We start from the raw sequence: 21415 nt of genomic DNA on the forward strand, positions 1-21415 counted from the left end.
GAATGATTAGTTTGAGGATTGTGGGCAAGTTTGTTAAGAACTTTTTGTGATATATAATTGCAGTGTATACAAGTATAAATCCAGCAATATGGTGACAAATTAGTGGACAAAAGAATGACAGTTATCATACCTTGGACACAATTTCAAGCTTTTCCACACTTTTCTCAAGTGTGGAGGAAATATATGCAAATTCATCATTGATGGAAGTTATCTTGTGAACGTGGTTTCTAGAAATGAAGTTACTCGAATGCAACTTCATCTAGAGCCTTATGAGTTGTCTTGGATTGATAACACTACCTTACATGTTTATGAAAGAAGTTCGGTTCCTATTCAAATGGGTGCTACCTTGTGAACGTGGTTTCTAGAAATGAAGTTACTAGAATGCAACTTCATCTAGAGCCTTATGAGTTGTCTTGGATTGATAACACTACCTTACATGTTTATGAAAGAAGTTCGGTTCCTATTGAATGGGTGCTTACTTTGATAGTTTTTGGTGTAATATCATACCAATGAAGATTGGCCATGTACTCCTTGGTTCTCCTTGGTTGAATGATTTGGGTGTAACTCAAGGCCATGAGAACACGTATGTCTTCCACTATAATGGTAAGAATATCATTTTGAAGCCCACTCTACCAATCAACCAAGACAAGCACAGTTGCTCAACTTGAAGACACTACATGTCGTAAGCAGTTTTTGTTGAATTTGAATTGAAGTTGAACGCGTGTTTCCCATGGTATCTCCTCTCTCCTCTCTTCCCCTTCCATCCTCTCTTCTATTTCTTCTAATTTCTTCATGGCTGAAGAACCTTGATGCTGCCCCTGCATCATATTATTAATGAAGAGAGAAAGGTACAAGAATTGGAGGACAAGATACTGACAAACCCCTACAAAAGATCCTACCCCAATGCAAAGACAGCACTCAGCTACATTTTTGTAGTGGTTTCTTGTTATTTGTCTTTGATAAATGAGAGCTTGGTCAGATTCACAATGTTAAATTTCTTGATTGTTGATATGCTTTGCAGAACACTTTCATATTACATGTTTTGGTTCGTAGTATTACATGGAACAGTCTGATAAACTTTCCTTGATTCTTTCTTAGCAGTTTGTCCTTAAGACAATAAGACCTGCACTACTTTATGTTCTCATATTGTGATCCAATATTTTGGGCTATAAATTTGCTCGTCTTATGGGTTTAATGTTCTACATGGTAAAGCAATCATTGCTTCATGAGAGCATTGATGGATGGTACCAATTACTCCTGCAGATGATGAGGCTTCTGCTGATATGGAATTTACATACAATGATAAAAGTAGACCATCTAGTCCATTTGCACTTCCACCAACCAATGCATTTGTAGGTGCTGATCCCAATGGTGTGACATTCCTGCGTACAAACTGGCAGATACAAGGATTCTTAATGGAGCAGGCTGATGCGATTGAGAAGTAGGTGATTTGTTTATTTTCCTAATACCTGATAATTTATTGTTTGTTGTTCAAGTGGATTGGAGATTGTGTTGAATTTCAAATAATTATTTGTGGTAGGCATGGTTGCTCCTTTCCTTTAAATGCTTTTGAATCTATTCTGAAGCAGCTTCAAAAATTAGCACCAGAGCTACATCGTGTAAGTTAGATTGTTTATCTGGCATAATGTTGTTCTTTTTTCTTTGTTGGAACTGTGACTAGCTTGAATCTGCGACAAGCACTTCTTGAACTTAACAACTTTCTTTGCAGGTTCATTTTTTGCGATACTTGAATAACCTTTATCATGACGATTATCCTGCTGCTGTCGAGAATCTTCATTGCTATTTTGATTACAGGTGAACACCAAATATCTAGTTCTTCATCTGTTTTTTGAGATTCTGGTTGCCAAGCTACTGCTGTTTTAGCCAAAATAGAATAAAAGAAGGATTGATTAATAGGAAGAAAGAGATATTTACAACGTGGTTAAGATACCCTTCTCTAAGTGAAACAAAAAGCAGAGGATTGATTAAAGCCTTTCAATCATGCTGAGTGTCAGCAAGTGTGGCCTCCAGTCGGCTGTATCTCAGCAAAAGAGACACCTTTAAAGCCGTTGAAGCAGAAACACTCCGAGAAGCCAAAAAAAAAAAAAAAAAAACAATTTTATATCACGCTAATTGCAATGATAAAACTTGACCCTTGAAAATCCATCATTCCTCTCAACCATTCACGTGAATCAACACGAACATAGTGCAACACCGTCCCCTTCGTCCCTTGTATCCCCCTCCAAGACGTCTTAATTTAATTAGCCACTAATCTTCTTACCTTGTTGGATGTGGACCCTGCTAGTTGGTCCATAAAAAAAAATATTGTTTCAAATTTTTGCTTTAAGTTTTGTTTGAAAATATTTTGATTTTTATTTAACACTCATACCAATAGAATTTCAGAAAATATGGATTTTTAGGCAAAAAATGGTTTTGGATTCCTTTCCATTATTCCAAAAATTAAATAAATCAGGTGGTAGGAATCTAGAATGGGACACTGGCTCAAACTTGTTTAATTTTCTATAATAGAAACTTACGTAATGTAAGCACAAGTGCACAAGCACAAGAGCACAAGCACAAGATGTGCTCCAAAGAGCAGATGGAAAAGAAAAAAAACTGGAGAAGTACGGTAAGACTGCCTTCAATCTGTAACAAGATTGGGCAGCGACAAACCCCAAAAAACTCAAGGAATGGGTCCAGAAAGAGGCTGAGAACACTGCTTTATCCGTGAAGAGATTAGTAGAGGTTGTGCCATCCTTGAAAGTAATCTCTATTTCTCTCAATCCTAAAGGTCCACAAATTAGCAAAAACTGCACTGTACCGTAAAGCTCCTTCCTTCCTACCCTTTCAAACACTGAATTTGCTCACTAGCAAAAAATTGTTCACTGCCTGAGGTGGCACCAAAACTTCAGCAAAACAAGAATAGAGAGCAGTCCAAAGATCAGTTGCCACCCTGCAATGAAGGAAAATGTGTGCATTCATTTCATTGGATTTGCTGCACATCAAGCACATATCAGGGCTGAGAGCCTTGTAGGTCCTCCTAATCAGTAACAAGTTGTGCGTGTTAATCATGTTAAGGCTCACAGTCTAGAAAATGAATCTTGGAAGGAACCTTAGCCTTCCAAATATTTTTTTTGATAAGTAATAAGTTTATTGATAACAAAAATGAACACCAATTACACAAGGAGTGTACATGGGGTAAACAAATCAAAAACAGAAATTACAAGAATCTAGTAAATCAAAAACAGTAGCAAACGATTGGTTTCGCAAAGCAGCCAACCAATCCATCAAAGTTGTAAAGAAAAATAGCTTCAGGTCCGAAATGGATCTTTCCTTATCTTCAAAACACCTACTATTTCTCTCCCTCCAAAGACACCACAATAAACAATGAGGAACCATCAACCAAATAAACCCATTTCGATAATGACCAAAGCTGCCTTGCCAACATGCTAGAAGTCCCACTACAGATTGCGGCATAACCCGGCCCACTCCAAACAAACCAAATACCATAACCCACAAGTCCAAATGTTGTGGCTCCAAACCTTGGACTTTCAGATGAAAGTCCCAGTGGACCATTAGCCCTTAACTGTGTAACCTAATTATAGAATCTCATGTAGCCATCATCCTAGGTTGACGTAATCTTGAATCCCCTAAGAAACACAAAGGAATAGGTCCAGACGAGGCCAAGAACACTGCTCTATCCCACAACATATTAGAAGAGGTTGTGCTATCCTTGAAAGTTATTGGAATTCCTCTCAATCCAAAAGGTCCACAAAAGCAAAAACTGCACTGTGCCATATAGCTCCTTCCTTCCTACCCTTTCTGACAATCCAATTTCTCACTAGCAAAAAGTCGTTCATTGTCTGAGGTGGCACCGAAACTTCAGAAAAGCAAGAAGAGAGTGCATTCCAAAGATTGGTTGCCACCCGGCAATGAAGGAAAAGGCGTGCATTCATTTCATTGGATTTGCCGCAAACCGAGCACATAGGGCTGAGAGCCTTGTAGGGCCTTCCAATATGTAACAAGTCGTGCGTATTAATCCTGTTAAGGCTCACAGTCTAGAAAATGTGAATCTTGAAAGGAACCTTAGCCTTCCAAATGTTTTGGCTCCAAACCTTAGACTTTTAGATGAAAGTCCCAGTGGACCATTAGCCCTAAACCATGCATCCTAACTATAGGGTCCCATGTAGCTACCATCCTAGGTTTGCATAATCTTGAATAATACTTTAATATGAATCCAATTTAGTGTAAGGTGTTGCCGTCTTAATATTTTTAGGAAAAAATAATTAAAAAAATCCTTATTTTGACTCCAAACTTGGAATTTGGAAAAACTTCCTAAAGGAAGTCTAGGGTTCTAGAATTAATTTACAAATTAAGAGGGTGAATCTTGGGAATGGCCTATTAGGCACCTCAATTTTCCATTTTGGTTTCTCCTTGTCAAATTGGCATTCTTCATTCGTTAACAAAATAATGAATTCAAACTTAGTTCAAAGCACTCGCAATATAAAAATACTGGACTAGAATACAAACAACCATTAAATCAAACATTCCAACATACTAATAAATCAATATTGGCAATCATCATCATGCCAAATCATACCTTATGGTATCAAAGATAAAAATATGATCAATGAAAACTTTAACTTTATATTCCGTAGATGAGCAAATCTAGTAAAGAATGTGTCCTTTGCATAATTCATGCATATCATGTATTCCTGAGCAAGAAATAAAAACCTGGATCTTTATCTTGGAAATATATAATCTTTATACAAATATAATCATGCATACGTGGACACGATTAAGCAACCATTATGCATAAATGGACACCACCTAGACAATGAAAGTATGATCCTTAATTTGAAAATATACCTTGCACATTATGGAAGTGTAGGAGAGGCTTCTGCCATTGAGGGTTTCAAAATGGATGGGCATAGCAGTTATGGTTTTGGACAAAGCGAGCTGGTGGAGGAAAAATAGCTTTGTGGTGTGAGTGGGCAGTGTGATTTTTTTTTTATCCATTGGGCGCGCCTAGAGTTGGGGGAAGGGATGTATTGAAGACTGATGAGCTTACCAAAAGGATTTCTATGGGGGATGGACGTCATGAAGTACAAATGGGGGATAATGTTTTATCTGATTAGGTTGGGGATCAAGATGGTGTGAGTTCTAATAATCACAGGGATGGGAAAGATGAGCTGACAAAACCTGGGTTGCCAAACAGTCAGCAATACGACAGGTTTACACTCGTTGGAGGCAGATGAGTATGGAAGAAAGTGACTCCTAATTTGGAGGCAAATCAGGGCAGATGGGAGGCCAGGTAGTTTTTGAAAAGAGGCACTGTTGGCAGTTTTTGCATTGAGTAGCTTTCAAATGAGGAAGATTAGTGAAAAAAGTCCTACCGTGAAGAAGAAACGAGAGATGTATCAGATGAGGATGGTGGGTTGGATAGTAATTTTGATTATTAGGTAATTTTCCCTTTCAGTCTCCATATCCAATGGATGATTTGGAGGGAGTTTCTGGTATGGAGAATGTTGGAATAGGTGAGGAAAGAGGGAAGATTAAACAAATTGAGATTGGTATTTTGCCTGTTGATCTTGCATGCAACTATTGCTGGATTAAAAGGTCTTGTGTTTAGGTGATCCGGAGGGGAAGGAAGTCGGCTTGGATGGTTGTAAAATTAAGGCTAAGGAGCGATGGGAATCGGCTAACTTACAGTGCTCTATTAACTGTGATGGAAAAAGGATTTGAAAGGGGTTTTCTTAGGTCGCATTTTGTTTAGGTTTTTTGGTTGGTTGGCGTCTTTGTTTCAAGTTGTTTTTATTTCTCTGTTTTAGTTTTCTTTATTGAGGATCTCTTGTTCTCTTTAGTTTGTATTCTCTCTCTCTTGATATATCTTTTTTTTTTTCCTCTAAAAAAAAAATCAAGTCAAAAGCATAACCTTTATGCACAATATGCAACATCAAGCACACTTATACACGAAACGAACCATAAAAATATGGTTTTCACATAATCCACATGCCATGAATAGCTAACAGATGAACAAGAAAAATGTAATTTTTTTTCTTACATCAGCTGGGAATAAAAATGATGAAACGACAATCACATGTAGTCAAACACGAAGTAAACAATAAAAACATGGATAATCCCTTTGAAGGTTGGACAGCAATAAACCCCAAAACAAGCCAAAGGAATGGGTCCAAAATGAAGCAAGGAAACCACTTTGTTCTATGAGAGATTGGCGCCAGATGTGGGCCCCCAAAGAGCCTTGTGTTCATCTCGATCCTAAGGGTCCATAAGATAGCAAAAATTGCTTCATTCCATAAAAAAACAGCCCATTCTACTTGAGCCAAAATCCTTATGCTTCATGAGCAAGAAATCTCCCACGTTCTGAGGCGCCAACCAAGCGTCACCTATATAAGTGGAGAGTATTCCAAAGGTATGATGCCATCTTACAATGTAGAAAGAGATGTGAGTTCACTTCGTTGGACTCATGGCACATCTCAGAAGAGAAGGCCTAATAAGGCCCTATCACCGGATGTTTGTGTCTTTGCTTGGGAAGTGGGGAGACTTGCTCACACTTGTTTCTTCCCTGCTCCTTTACTTGTGTTGTTTGGAATAAACTATTTGGTATATGTGGTGAAGACTTGATTTTGGAAAAGGGAAGGATAGGAAAGCTTTACGGTGATGCACTATTGTGGCTGTTATTTGGTGTGTTTGTTTGGAAAAGAATGCCAGAATTTTCAAAGGGGTGTGATGCAAATAGGTGTAGGGATATAAGAAAATTTCTGAAATGAAGACAGATTTCCGGATAGTGTTTAGCGAGTTTCTTGGTTCAAATAACTATTAAATCGGTAAAATAATAAAGAGGTGACTGCTGTGAATTTCAGTTCAGAGAATAAGACAAATTCTAAGAACCATAGTGACTTAATTCTCAAATCAGTACCTACTGTGGCACTGTTTCAGAATGGTAACAACAGGTTTTTGCTAGCTTCTCGTGCCTTTAGCTGCAATGGAGGGATTGGTAGGAACCGCGGGGTCGAGTCCTCAAAACCCTAGCCTCCAAATCTTCACAACCCTAGTTGGTCTGGAGCTGAGGTTAGGAGAAAAATATTCTCAAAGATAAAATGCCAAAAAACTTCCTGGAAAAGCGCCTAAAGACTCCTATTTATACTAAGCTTGAAGTTTCCAAGAGAAGACAACTCCTATTTTGCACATAATTCCATCTAAAAGCCACTCATCTTCTAAAGCCCCACCAGAAATAACTACAATCACAAAAATACCCCTGAATATTACAAAACGACCCCTCATAGCTAATCTGACCAAAATGAACCCCAAAGTTCAGAAATTGCAAAAATAGCCCTAGCACCCAAAAACAGCAACTCCTGATATAAGCAGAAAATTAGTTAAAGACTGCTGATTGCATCAGCGTGGCCATTGCTAATAGTTTAGTTTGGAGTAGAGTGGTTTATCTTTTGTCACTATAGGTGCCGACTAATGGCTTTTTCCATCATGTTTCTTCGGAAGACCTGCAGCTGGACTGGCTGGCTCTACTTCATTTAGTTGGCTTTTAGAATATGATGATCTTTTGTTGTAATTTTTGTTATTGTTGTAAAGGGAGGATTTCTTATTCTCCCATTTTTTTAAAAAACTTTCTTTTCCGTTTTCTTCTTCTAATGTATATTCTTATCTCTTCCAATAAATTTCTTTGTTTATATTAGGAGACCTATAAAGCCTTCTAATTGTAGCATAGCCTGTGTGCTAATCCTATTTAGTATCATAGTCCAGATAAAGGTATGGATTTTCCAAGGAACCTTATCCTTCTAAATGATTTGGCTCCAATGTGAAACATTGGAAGAAGGGGTTCTTAATAGGTGTGAGAAAAAAGATTTGGAAGAGAACAGTCTTGAAGGATCATCCTCGCATAGTCTCACATCACCCTTGTCAGTTGAGATGAATCGTTCTAGCATAGAAAGCTAGGCGGTGATCTCATTAACCTCTCTTTCATTGAGATTTTTGAGAAAATGGAAGTCCCACGAAAGATGGCCCGTCTTAGAAGTGATGAATGTAATAATAGGTGTTATGAAGAGAAGAAATCTTGAACAAAGGGCACCTTCACCTCCAAAGAAACCTGATTCACCCACACATCCTACCAAAAAATACACCCTATTTCCATTCCACACTTTGAAACGGGTTAGAGGAAAGAACTAACTTGCCACCTAGGATACAAACTTCCTCGTCTCCCATCCATTTTGATGAAGTCCATATTACTTATAATCACCTTGTGCCACGGGGAATTTACTTTCCTAGTGGATACCTGCACAACCATTTATTGATTAGGAATATGTTTTTGGATGCCACATTGCCAAGCCCCAATCCACCTCGAATTTGGGTCTACTAACCACTTCCCAACTAAGTAATTGGTCTCTCTTTCCCTCCCCATGCTCCACCCAAAGAAAGTCGTGCACCGATCATAGTAGTCAAAGGCGCAAGGCGCACTGAGGTGCAAAGGGTACTTGGAGCCAAGGCGGGAGGCACGAGGCGCGAGGCAATTGTGTGCGCCTAACGAAGGTGAGGCACACAATTATTAAAATTGTGTACAATTCCTATTTAGTGTGTAATTGATATATGAACACATCAATAGTAATATTAGAATTTAAAATGCCAAAACTTTCAATACTAAAACATAAATGCATAGAAATTATGACATCCAAGTACCCAATTCCTAGTGAAACAAACATAGTTCAACTTAAGTAATTACACATCCAAGAGTTCAAGCTTCAAATTAGAAACGAAATGAAATTGCTAGGCTGAAGGTCCAAAAGCATCTTCAATTTCAAAAGAAAAGTGTACAACAAGTCTAAAATCAAAACAAAACAGCAGCTAAATTTAGTAAAAAATGTTATGTATTAATTATAAACTTGAGGGAAACATACTAGAATTTGAAGCTCTCAGTATCCCAAACACCCAAGTTGAAACCAACAACCTCACTTTTGGACAAGTTGAAAGATCAACTCGAGATCTTCTCAAATATTTTAATAAAGATAACTACTTTGTGGAATTCCGCTTACTTGGACTCTAGTAACAACATGGTATCATTCGCAAATTGAAGGTGAGATACCTACACTTCCTCCCTCCCCTTGTGAAGATCTCTGAGCACCCCCCAAACCTTGGACAAATCAAGGTGTCTTGTATCCTCTAAAATTGCCCGGAGTCTCTTTGCTATGACCTTGAAGAGAATTTTGTATGAACTAGAGGCAAAATTTATATTTTGAAATCCCTAACTCTCAGGAACCTCTTTTTTTTTTTTTTTGGGGATTAAGTTAAGAAAAGTAGAATTCACTCTCATTACAGTGAAAATCCTAAAAAACCTAAAAAGGTCTACTTTCAAGAACTCTCATTTCTTTATTTTTGTACATTTTTTCTTCTTTAATAAATTATCTTTTTTTCTTCTATCCTCCTTGCCCCCCCCAGCTGTTCAAATTTCAAAAGCCTCAATGAAGAGGGGCCAAAACACCTCACACACCAATAGAAAAAAGTAAAAATAAATCAAAAGAAAACATAAAAATACATTGCATACTTTGAATCAAGAAGTGAGAGTTATAACAAATCTAAGAATCAACAAATGTGTTGCTATGATCAATAGTTGGCATTCGGGGCTAGTTGAAAGGGATCCTTTTGCAAATCCTTGATTTTCTTGATACTTCTCAGTAAGAGGTGTTTCTCTCCTATTTGTTTCTTTGAATTTGGGCGGCATCTCCTTGATGCCTCGATTAATATAATTTCTCTTACCCAAATTAATTCTTAATCTAGAAGCCCTCTCAAACGATTGTAAAATAGTGAGCACATTTACGAAAGAAGTCTTATGATCTTCTTGGGAAAAAAATATTGTCATCCACGAATTGAAGATGGGACAAGACAATCCTCTCTTTCCCCACTTCAATCCCTCTCACTAGCCCTCTATCTACAACCCTATGAACCAATCTACTCAAGATATCCACCACAAGAACAAACAGAAAAGGTGACAAAGTATATCCCCTTGCCTATTCTCAAAGCCCTAAACCAAGACTTAGGTTAGGTTCAACATACATAATGGTAGGAAAAAAGAAACTTGTCACCCCCTCATCCAACCCTGCCACCAATCATCAAACCCCTTACCTATGAATGCTCTATCTAGAAAATTTCAACTAATTCTATCATGAGCCTTTTCAAGTCACTTTAAACACTGCCCCCTTGTCTTTTCTCCTCCAACATCCTTAACTGCCTCATTAGATGCCAAAATGGCGTACACAATCTATCTACCTCCCACAAAAGCACTTTGAGCCTTAGAAATAGTATTGAAGAACTCCACCTATACGCTAGAAACTTAACAATTATCTTATACACACCAGTTACTAGACTAATAGGCTGAAAATTTGAAACATTAATATACCTATTCTTCCTAGGCACCAAAGTGATGAAAGTAGAGTTAATACTCTTACCAAAATCCCATTAAAATAGAACTTGTTAAAAGTTGTCACTCCAACAATCTTGAAAGAATGCCATGGTAAACCCCTCTAGAATTGGCCCTTTATCCCTATCCATTCCAAACACAACCTTCTTCACCTCACTCTCCTCAAAGGAGGCCTCTCCAACAAGATTCCTTTTTTCTAGAAATAGGGCTTCACTCTAACCCCTCAAACATAGGCCTACATACATCCCCTGCCAAAAAAAAAAAAAATCTAATTTCATTGGCTGCCAAGCAAGAATCAGAAGTAACCTCACCTCCTCGCTTTCAACTCCCTAACATTTACTTATTATTCTATCTCTTTATCCTAATTATGTCAATTTTAATCCACGCCAATCTTACCATGTATTACCTAGTTCTATCCCAATTTGATTTTTGCCCACCACCTAAAAATAATTTTAGCCATCCTTGTAAGTTTGCTCCACCATCACCAAATTTGATTCCTCAACAACCTACTATGCCCCAAAGCAGTTTAACCTTTTTTCATGACCCAAGTTAAGAGATTGAGCTCAACCATCTACTATGCCCCAAAGCAATTTAACCTTCTTCCTAGATCCAAGTTAAGTGATTGAACTCAAAGAGACATTCTTAAAACTAAAAGCCAAGTGGGTTAGGTAATTACTTTTACAGAGCAATGACAACAAAGTGGTTGATGATTCTCTTCACAAGCCTTTGCGGATGGAAGAAGAGGCGGTATATAAACTCTTTAAAGGTGAAGATGTGTTTGGTAAAAAAGAAATATGTGGATATGGATGTCTAGGAAGACAATATCCTATCACTGCGTTGATAATGCCAATTACTTATGTTGCTCAAATGAAAGAACCTAACTTCACATCTTTCTTTGAGTCGTACCCCACTGCTCTTTTCCAAAGAGAGTGAGGCAGGATTCGTATACAACTAAGGAGTAATTAGAGGGACAGGTTTATTTGTATTGACAAGCGGTCTTCTCGAGGTCAAAGGCGAGCACTCCATATTCGAGAAGGGAATCATAATAAAGGATGGCATAAGTTCCTAGAAGCCTTATTGAAGTTGTCTATTGACCTTGAAGGATACTGCAACATGAGTTGTGCAGATTGTGGTTCCAAAAACATCATTCATCATGAGTAGAAGTTAGAGAAGCAGAATATGTTTTGGAGGCTTTTGGATAACCGCTCATTCTCTGAAGTTTCCAGAAAGCATTCAGTAGATGAAAGGAGAATTTCTAGGCAATTTGGGAGTATTTCCATCCCAAATGATGGTTTTGGGAATGGGCCGAGAAGGGCTGCTAGCAGATGGGTTCAAAAGGGTTAAAATGTTGTGGTTTCAGATTCGATTCAGGAGGAGGATTCAAGACCTTCTCGGAAACTATGCAAGGAGGTACAACCGATATAACACAATTTAAACAAGATGAAAAATTGATAGAGAAGGTGTCTTTTGCCCTTTGCTCTTAAGCTTAACTCTGACATGGTGGACTTTGTCAATATTCCTTCAGTATATGGGAGGGGGGGTTATTGATGAGAAGGCAAATATTTCTATGGTTAGTCTGAATTCATCCAAATCTAGAGAAGGTATTCTTCCCCTTCCTGTTCAATTTGTTATTTCTTCTAACGCTTTATGCCATAGTGAGTGTTCATATGGGGGTATCGCTTATGATATTGGTTGGGGGGTAGTGAGAGAGACATTCCTGGTCCAAACAAACTCCTTGAGGACCTAGGTTTTGAAAGTAGTAAGCCTAGTAGGGGTTGAGGTGAAATTGCCAGTGAGCCCTAGAACTTACGGGCAAAAAAAAAAAAAAGGGTGCAAAAAGAACTTAAAAACTTAGTTTCTTCTATAAACTATAGGGGAGGGGGAGGGAAGGGAGTTGGGAAGGGTGAGAAAAAAGTGAAATTATGGAAATTGTTAGTTGGAATGTTAGGGTTGAGAGATTTTAGAAATAGGGGGTTAATTAAAGAGGTTTTTCTTAGATATTCTCCTGATATTGTTTTGATTCAGGAGACTAAACTTGAGAATGTTGATGGGGGGGATACAGGGGTTTGGGAGGGACGTAATAAGGATTGGGCCTTTGTACCTTCTTGAGGGTCAATGGGTGGTATCTTGATGATGTAGGATACTCATTCTATTGTTAAAGTGGATGGTCTAGTGGGCTTTTTCTCTTTTTTTTTTCTTAGTAGAAGTTAAAGGCTAGGGCCATTGGTGGGTTTCATTAGTGTAGGGTCCTTCTAGACCAACCCTTGGGAGCTCCTATTGGGTTGAGCTTTGTTATTTGTTTGGCTTCTTTGCTCCTAATTGGATTGTTGGAGGTGATTTTAATGTGGTGAGGTTTTATCTAGAGAGAAGGGGAGGTGATAGAGTTACTGCTACTGTGCTGAGTTTTGACTCCTTTACAGGGGAGTGTGGTTTGAGAGACCATCATCTTGATAATGCAAATTTTACATAGTCTGTGGGTGATGCTAAAGCGGTGGCAAGTAGGCTCGATAGATTCCTTTTCTTTATGGAGTGGGAGGATGAGTTCCCTAATCTCTCTCAATTTCCTTGTTTTTTGTTTTTGTTTTAGTGGCTGATACTTTGAGTAGGATGGTGGATAGAGCAATGGGTAGAGGTCTAGTGAAATGTCTGGAGGTGGGGAGAGGGGGTCAGAGTGTCACACCTTCAATTTGCTGATGATACTATCTTCTTTTTAGAGGATCATAAACTCTACTTTATGAATATATTGGATTACGTTTTCGAGAAGGTATCTAGGCTTAAGATTAATATGGGGAAGAATGGTATTGCGGCTATCGATATGCTTGTTGAAAGTGTTAAGGAGTTATCTATGGAGGTGGGATGTAGTGTTTTGGATTGGCCATTGTTCTATCTTGGGGTTCCTTTGGGGGTAACCCTAGATCTGTTAGTTTTTGGGACCTTGTTATAAAAAGGGTTTCCAAGAGATTGGATGGGCGGAAAGGTGCTCTTTTTTCTCTTGGTGGTAGAATAACGCTTATCCATGCTTGTCTTTCAAGTATCCCTTTATTTTTTCTTTCAATTTTCAAGATTCCGGTCGGGGTTGCTAATAAGATTAAGAAGATTATGAGGGATTTCTTGTGGTCGGGGGTAGGGCCTTTTTAGGGATCATTTGGTAAGCTGGGGAGTGGTGGGTAGGTCTAAGTAGGAGGGTGGTTTGCGTATTGGAAATTTGGTGTCTAAAAACGCAGTTCTTTTGGCTAAATGGCTTTGGCAACTTTCGCTAGAGAATTCTTCCTTGTAGCATTTAGTTGTTAAAAGAAAGTATATGCTAGATGAGAATGGGTGGAATACTAATTTGAGATTTAGATGTTTGTGGAAAACTATCTCTCAGAGTTATCCCTTCTTCATTCATCATTTTAAATATCTAGTGGGTAGCGGTAGTAATATTTGTTTTTTGGAAAGACTATTGGTTGGGGAATGCTGTTTTGTGCACCTCTTTTCCATGTCTTCTTCGCTTGAGCTTAGGGCAAGATGGTTCTATTTCTTCTTTTGTTGTTGATCCACGTGGTCCTTTGCCTTCCTGGGATTTCCACTTTTGCAGATCGTTAAACGATAAGGAGATGGTAGAGCTATCCTCTTTGCTAGTCTTGTAGAATAACTGTCATTTTTCTTTAGAGGATAAACGGTCTTGGTCTTTGGATCCTTCAGGGGCATACTCTTGCAAATATTTTTGTGTTTTTTTGAAGAGGTCTAATTTACCTTTTCCTTTTTATAGTTCCATTTGGAAGGCTAAAGTCCCCTTTAAAATCAAGTCTTTTATCTGGTTGATTGCCTTGATAGAATTAATACCAATACTAGTTTACCTAGGCCGACTTTTGGCCACTTTTTCATCTTGTTGGAATCGAGAAAGGTTGCTTGGGGACCTACTCCTTTTAGGCTTGAAAATATTTGGTTGGATCATGATTCCTTTTAGCTCTTAGTTAGGAATTCTTGGAATGAGGATGTGGAGAGGGGTTGGGAAGGTTTTAAATTAATGAAAAAACTTGAAAGGTTAAAATAGAAGTTGAAAGATTGGAATAAGGAGGTGATTGGAGACTTAAGGTTTAGAAAGACGAGTATCTTAGGTGAGTTGGTTGAGTTAGATAGGAAGGAAAAAGTTCATACTCTTTTGGGGGAGTAATAGATGAGAAGAGTATCTTTGAAGAATGAATTGAAAGAAGTGATTTTCAAGGAAATGAGAAGCTGGAGATAGAAGATGAAGTTTAAATTGATTAGAGATGGTGATTGTAAGTCTATATTTTTTCATAAGATAGCGATACAAAAAATCAGGAAGAATTTGATTAGGGAGTTGGAGGTGGATAAGGGGGGTCATTATAATTGATCAGAGTCAAATTGCTGCTGAAATTACTTAGTTTTATTCTAATTTGTATTGTGAGTGGGATGTTAGTAGACCTATGATTGAAGGATTAGAGTAGGACCCTTTATCTGGCGAGGAGGTGGGTTGGTTGGAAAGACCTTTTGAGGAAGAGGAAGTGAGAGCCATAGCTTTTGGGATGGAGGGGGATATAGCTCTAGGATCGGACAGTTTTAATATGACTTTCTTTCAAGATTGTTAGAGGGTGGTTAAGGATGATTTGCTTAATGAATTTTACAGGAATGAGATTTTAAGCAAGAGTATCAAATCCTCTTTTATATCTCTTGTTTTATTAAGATTTTGGACTTCAGAATTATCGACTTAGTTTCCAATGTTTATAAAATCATTACTAAAATGTTAGCTAATAGGACGAGTAAGGTGCTTGATAGGACTATTTCTAAGGCTCAGGGTGCTTTTGTGGGGGTTAGGTAAATTGTGGATGCCATTTTAGTTGCTAATGAGGTTGTGGAGGATATTCGGAGGAAGAAGAAGGGTATCATCTTTAAATTGGATTTTGAGAAAGCTTACGATATAGTGAACTGGGAGTTCCTGTATAAAATCTGTGAGGAAGGGGTTTGGAGAGAGATGGTGGCGTTGGATTAGAGGCTGTTTGCTTAATGTGGGCTACTTGGTATTAATAGATGGTTAGTCTAAATCTTGGTTTAAGGCTACAAGAGGGATTAGGCAAGGAGACTCTCCTTCCCAGTTTTTGTTTGTTTTAGTGGCTGATTCTTTGAGTAGGACAGTGGATAGGGCAATGGATAGAGGTTTAGTGGAAGGTTTGGAAGTGGAGAGAGAGAGAGGTCTTTGTCAAGGTTTCAAACCTTCAATTTGATGATGATATTATCTTTTTTCTAGAGGATCATAGACCATCCTTTAAGAATATTTTGGGTCTCTTTTATGTTTTTGAGAAAGTTTCTGGGCTTAAGATTAATATAGATAAGAGCAGTATCGTAGCTATCAGTATGGCTGTTAAGAATATTGGGGGGCTATATGTGGAGGTGGGGTGTAGTGTTTTGGATTGGCTGCTGTCCTATCTTGGGGTTCCTTTGGGGGTAACCCTAGATTTGCTAGTTTTTGGGATCCTATCATGGACAGGGTTTCTAAGAGATTCGATGGGTGGAAAGGTGCTCTTTTTTCCTTGGTGGTAGAATTTCTCTTATCCAAGCCTGTCTTTATAGTATCCCTTTATATTTCCTTTCAATTTTTAAGATTCTGACAGAGGTTGCTAATAAGATTGAGAAGATTATGAGGGTTTTATGTGGTCAGGGGTTGGGGCTAGTTATGGTAGTAGGGATCATTTGATTGGTTGGGGTGTGGTGTGTAGTCTAAACAAGATGGTGGTTTGGGTATAGGAAATCCAGTGTCTAAAAACACAGCACTTTTGGCTAAATGGCTTTGGCAGTTTCCACTAGAAAATTCCTCTCTGAGGCATATGGTTGTTAAAAGTAAGTCTGGATTGGATGAGAATGGGTGGGATATTAATTTGAGATTTAGATGTTCTTTAGAGAGTCCATGGAAAGCTATCTCTTAGAGTCATTCTCTCTTTATTCCCCACATTAAATTCCTGGTGGGTAGAGGTAGTAATATCCGGTTTTGGAAAGATCCTTGGTTGGGGAATGGAGTTTTGACCATCTCTTTTCTACGCCTTTTTTGCCTAAGCTCAAGGCAGGATGAGTCCATTTCTTCATTGGTTGTTGATTTAGGTGGTCCTTTGCCTTCTTGAGATTTCCGCAGATCATTAAATGATAGGGAAATGGAAGAGCTATCCTATTTGCTAGTCTTGTTGAATAACTATCGTTTTCTTTTGAAAAATAGGCGGTCTTGGTCTTTGGATCCTTTGGGGGTTTATTTGTGTAAATATTTTTGTGATTTTTTGAATAGGTTGAATTTTTATTTTCTGCTCTATAGTTCCATTTGGAAGGCCAAAGTCCCCTTTAAAATTAAGGCTTTTATCTGGTTGGTTGCGCTTGATAGAATTACTACCAATAACTTGCTGCAGGTTTGGAGACCTTTGAAGGCTATATCTCTAGACATATGTATTCTCTGCTTTAATTGTTCAGAATTATCATCACATTTGTTCATTCATTGACTATGCTTGGAGTGTTTGGAATAAGCTATTTGGTATTTTAGGCAAATGTTGGGTGAGTTCTAAAACAGTGGAGGATTTTTTGGCAGTGACTTTTGCTGGCTTTGGCAGGAAAAAGGAAAGGGCATCACTTTGGAAATTTTCTTTTTTCGCCCTTTTTTGGGGGTTGTGGATGGAGCATAATGAGATCATTTTTCTAGGGAATAAGTCGGCTCAGGTGCTGGTTTGGGAAAAAAAATACATTTTTTGGCTTCTGTTTGGTGTGTGGGAGAAGGGAATTTTAAGTGGGTGAGCTTTTCTAATATTCAGTGCGATTGGTGTTATGTATTGGAGTGTTAGTTTGTGATAGTGTATTTTTTTTTTCTCTCTTTTTTGTTCTTTAGTCTATAGGTTGTTCCTTTGTGTTTTCTATTTGGATTTTCCAGATTTTGTTAAGGAGATGTCTTATTCTCCTAAATGTATATTCTTATTCTATTTATGAATTCTTCTTTTATTATCGAAAAATAAACAGCAACATGCTACATGTTGGAGACCTTTGAAGGCCATCTCTCTAGACATTTGTGTTCATTGTTTTAATTGTTCAGAATCTTCATCGCATTTGTTCATTCATTGTGACTATGCTTGGAGGGTTTGGAACAAGTTATTTGGTATTTTTGGCAAATGTTGGGTGAGTTCTGAGACAGTGGAGGACTTTTTGGCAGTTTGTTTTGTTCGAAATGTGCTATTTTTATAGTATTTTGGAGGCTGTGGATGGAGCGTAGTGCGCGTATTTTTCTAGGGAGGAAGTCTTCTCTTTTGCCAGTTTGGGAAAAGATGCACTGTGTGGCATCTCTTTGGTGTGTGGGGCATGGGGAATTTTAAGGGGTTGAGCTTTTCTGATGTTCAGCGTGATTGGCGTTGTGTGGGAGTGTTAATTTGTGTTGGTTTCTCTCTTCTGTTTTGTAGTTTTCAGGTCATTTCTTTGTGTTTTCTTTCTGGATTTTCCAGACTATGTTAAGGAGATGTCTTATTCTCCTAGCTGTTTATTCTTATTCTATTAATGAAATTCCTCTTACTATTAAAAAAAAAAATTTATCATCCTTGTGCACTACAAAATTTGAGGCTGATTTTTTTTTTTTTTCTTTCTAATGAGGAGAGAATGGTGTAGGAATTTTAGAAAATTTTTATTATTTGCTATTTGTGGAGATTTTTTTTTGCAACTTTATATATTTTCTTTTTTGTTTTTTGGTTAAATTGTTAGGACATACTTCTACCTTGCGTTTGGGAGCATGGATTTCGAACCTTGGATTTGGATTTGTGTGGATTTGAGCAAAATGTATTATAAAATTATATTAGATTTCTTTCAAATCCACACAATCCAAATGCAAGCCCCAAAATCCATGCTGCCAAACACTACCCTAAAGTATTTAGGTCTTGTACTTTTTGGAAAAAATGCTGGGGCATTGGCCTAGTCTAGTCTCAAATGCTAGTCCTATAAATATCTAGTTATAATGGGTTTCTAATAACAGATGAATTATGAGTTGATTTTGTGTGTGTATGGGCGTCAGGATATCTGCTCTCTCTCTCTCTCTCTCTCTCCCCCTTATTTGTTTTCTTTGTCTCCTCTCCTTTCCTCTCGCTGATCCTGCATCACATTTATTGTTGGTGTTGAACTCATATTATTTCCTCGTTTTCAAATTGTTCAAAAATTATGAAGCTTGACTCTTCCCCATATAGGAACTTATGCAATAAATGTTGGCACTAAAGTGCAGGGACAGAAGGATTTGATTTTGTTTTGCCCCCATCTGGTTCTAATAGTCTCGGAAGATATGAAATTGCTTTGTTATGTTTGGGGATGATGCATTTTCACTTTGGGCACCCTAGCCAAGCTCTTGAGGTAGGCATGTGTATTCACCATTGGTTTTCCTCTCATTTTTTGTACAATATTCTATCAATTCTGCCGGCTATGCCTATGTATGTTTCTGCTTAATAATTCTTCTGACTGAAAATGCGTAGGTTTTAACTGAAGCAGTCCTAGTTTCTCAACAGGTAATTTTTTCTGCGTCAGTTTCTTACTTCCAAATTGTAATTTATTATGCATTTATGGTCTTGCATAAATTCTGTGTGCCAGGTAGCACCCTGGGGGTTTTCTGCATGTCCTCTGCTTTCATTGACTAGACCTCATTGCCTCAGTTGGGTTATTGTAAACTATTATTACTGAATGGTACTTGTGATTGAAATGGTTAAAGTGTAATTTTGGTAGAAACACAGTTCCTTTTCGCGATAACTATATAATTATATTAAGAGAGTAAAGACAATTACAAAGAGGGAGAGAACCTGGAGTCTTGACAAAAAAAACTGAAATTAAAAATAAAAAACCTCTCTCTAAATCTCTTCCATCTAATTTATTGAGCACTTCAAATCAGTTAGTTCATGCTGACCTTATTCACTGTACTCTTGCCTCCATCCAAACAAACAACTTGACCTGCTCGATCAGACAACCACAATCCCATCTGATCCACCACTTTTTGGGCTTTAATGTCCTTTTCATTAACATCTACACTCAGCCATGCAGGGGAAGGCAAAATACCACCCCTGGCTTGATCAATCTTGCAGATCATTTATCTTTTTCTGAGTTAAAAAGAAGAATAATATATTAATATTAATAAAGAAAGAAGGTACAAGACTGGAGAGTAAGAAATACTCTTAAAAAGAAACAAAAAGAACAATTTTTTTTTTAAAAGACTAAAAAAATTAATACAAAACAGATAACAGTCATGCTGAACATCCTGAAAGGAGAATCTGTTGCAACAGCCAGCTGCAACAACCCATAATGAAGTCGAATAATGAATCTTATCCCAAACCAAAGACCAAGAAGTCTTCTTTCCCTTGAAAATACAAGTGCTCCTTTCCGTCCAAAAACCCCACAACACAGCATGCAACCCACATTTCCGGAGGGCAGATCTGTATTTACTCAGTCTGAACTCTGAGAAAGAAATGGCCAACATGTTCTCCACTGAGCTGGACCAACCCAACTTTATCCATAAACACCAGAGTCTGTTCCAAATTCTCCAGGAGGAAGAACAATTCAAAAACAAATTAGAGGCAGAATCAGAACTTCCAAAACGGAGAATACACACACTTAGGGATGAGGCCTTACGAGGCATCCTACTTTGAAACAAATTGTTTGTGTTAACTCTATTTAGAACAACCAACCAAATATAACTCTTAATTTTAATGGGATCTTCGGTCTTCTAAATACTATGAAATAAAGAAAAAAGAAAATTTTTCTCGGATCAACAGCTCAAAGAAAGATTTGCAAGATAAATCTCCCAAAGATCTCATTTCCTCTCGAATGGAAGGATAACAACCTCCAACAACCTCAAGAAAGATGCTAGCTCAACCACCTCTCTATCATTCGGAGCTCTATGGAAATGAAATCTCAACAAATTTCTCCCCATTAGAAATCAAAAAAGAAGAAACAATCCCATTATGTAATGAGAAAGACAGTACAAACTAGGAAATGTCACAAAAAATCTGGATCTCCCACCATGGGCCTTCCCGTAAACAAATGCAAAATCCATCATCCTCCCCTAATTTGGTATTAGAAATAAAATGTCAATAAAGTTGAGATATACATCTCCAAGGACTCCCCAAAAAAAAATAAAAATTCTAAACCCCGCATTAGTATGTCACTTCCCTATGTTTGGCATGTGATTGCTGTGACACCATCAAAAATCCGATGGAGGCACCTGGCCTAGGGAAGAATTTATTTTGCAAAAACATCATTTGAATACAAGTATAAAAAATTCGATGGAGGCACCTGGCCTGGGGAATGTACTTTTGTCCACCTCTTTTCCTCTTTCACTTGAGCTCAGGGCATAGTGGTCATATTTCATCTTTTGTTGTTGATCCAGGTGGTCCACTGCCTTTTTGGGATTTTCATTTTTGTAGGTCATTGAAGGGTAGAAAGTTGGGTAGAACTATCCTCTTTGCTAGTTTTGCAGAATAACTGTCGATTTTCTATGGATGATGATAGTTGATCTTGGTCTTTGGATCGTTTGGGGGTTTATTCTTGCAGATATTTTTGTGATTTTCTGACTAGTAACTTGTTACAAGTCAGGAGACCTTTGAAGACTCTACGTTCAGACTTCTGTGTTCTTTTTTTTAATCATTCAGAATCTGCATCACATCTTTTTATACATTTTTGATTATGCTTGGAGGATATGGAACAAGTTATTTGGTTTTTTAGGCGAATGTTGGGTAAGTTCAAAGGCAGTGGGGGACTTTTTGGCGGTTTCTTTTATTGTGGCAGGGAAAAGGAAAGGGCAGCACTCTGGAAATGTGCCTTCTTTGCAATATTTAAGGGGTTGTGGATGGAGCGTAATGCGCTTATTTGTTTAGTAAGAAGTTGTCCCATTTGTTGGTTTGGGAAAAAGATACATTAATCGGCTTCTCTTTGGTGTGTGGGGCAGGGGAAATTTAAGGGGGAGAGCTTTTCTGATATTCA

At 37.9% G+C, this 21415-nt stretch overlaps 1 protein-coding gene across 1 annotated transcript in view; it reads left to right on the forward strand.

Annotated features, from left to right (window-relative positions):
* LOC131148897 (anaphase-promoting complex subunit 5) overlaps positions 1 to 21415 on the forward strand; it is a 97596-nt gene that overhangs the window by 13172 nt on the left and 63009 nt on the right. Inside the window, exons 5-9 of the mRNA XM_058098857.1 lie at positions 1264 to 1441; positions 1541 to 1619; positions 1730 to 1815; positions 18673 to 18802; positions 18922 to 18954. Of these exons, the coding sequence (XP_057954840.1) occupies positions 1264 to 1441; positions 1541 to 1619; positions 1730 to 1815; positions 18673 to 18802; positions 18922 to 18954 (506 nt within the window). The remainder of the gene's footprint in view (positions 1 to 1263; positions 1442 to 1540; positions 1620 to 1729; positions 1816 to 18672; positions 18803 to 18921; positions 18955 to 21415) is intronic.

This window comes from Malania oleifera, chromosome 2 (assembly GCF_029873635.1).
Source record: "Malania oleifera isolate guangnan ecotype guangnan chromosome 2, ASM2987363v1, whole genome shotgun sequence".
NCBI lineage: Eukaryota > Viridiplantae > Streptophyta > Magnoliopsida > Santalales > Ximeniaceae > Malania > Malania oleifera.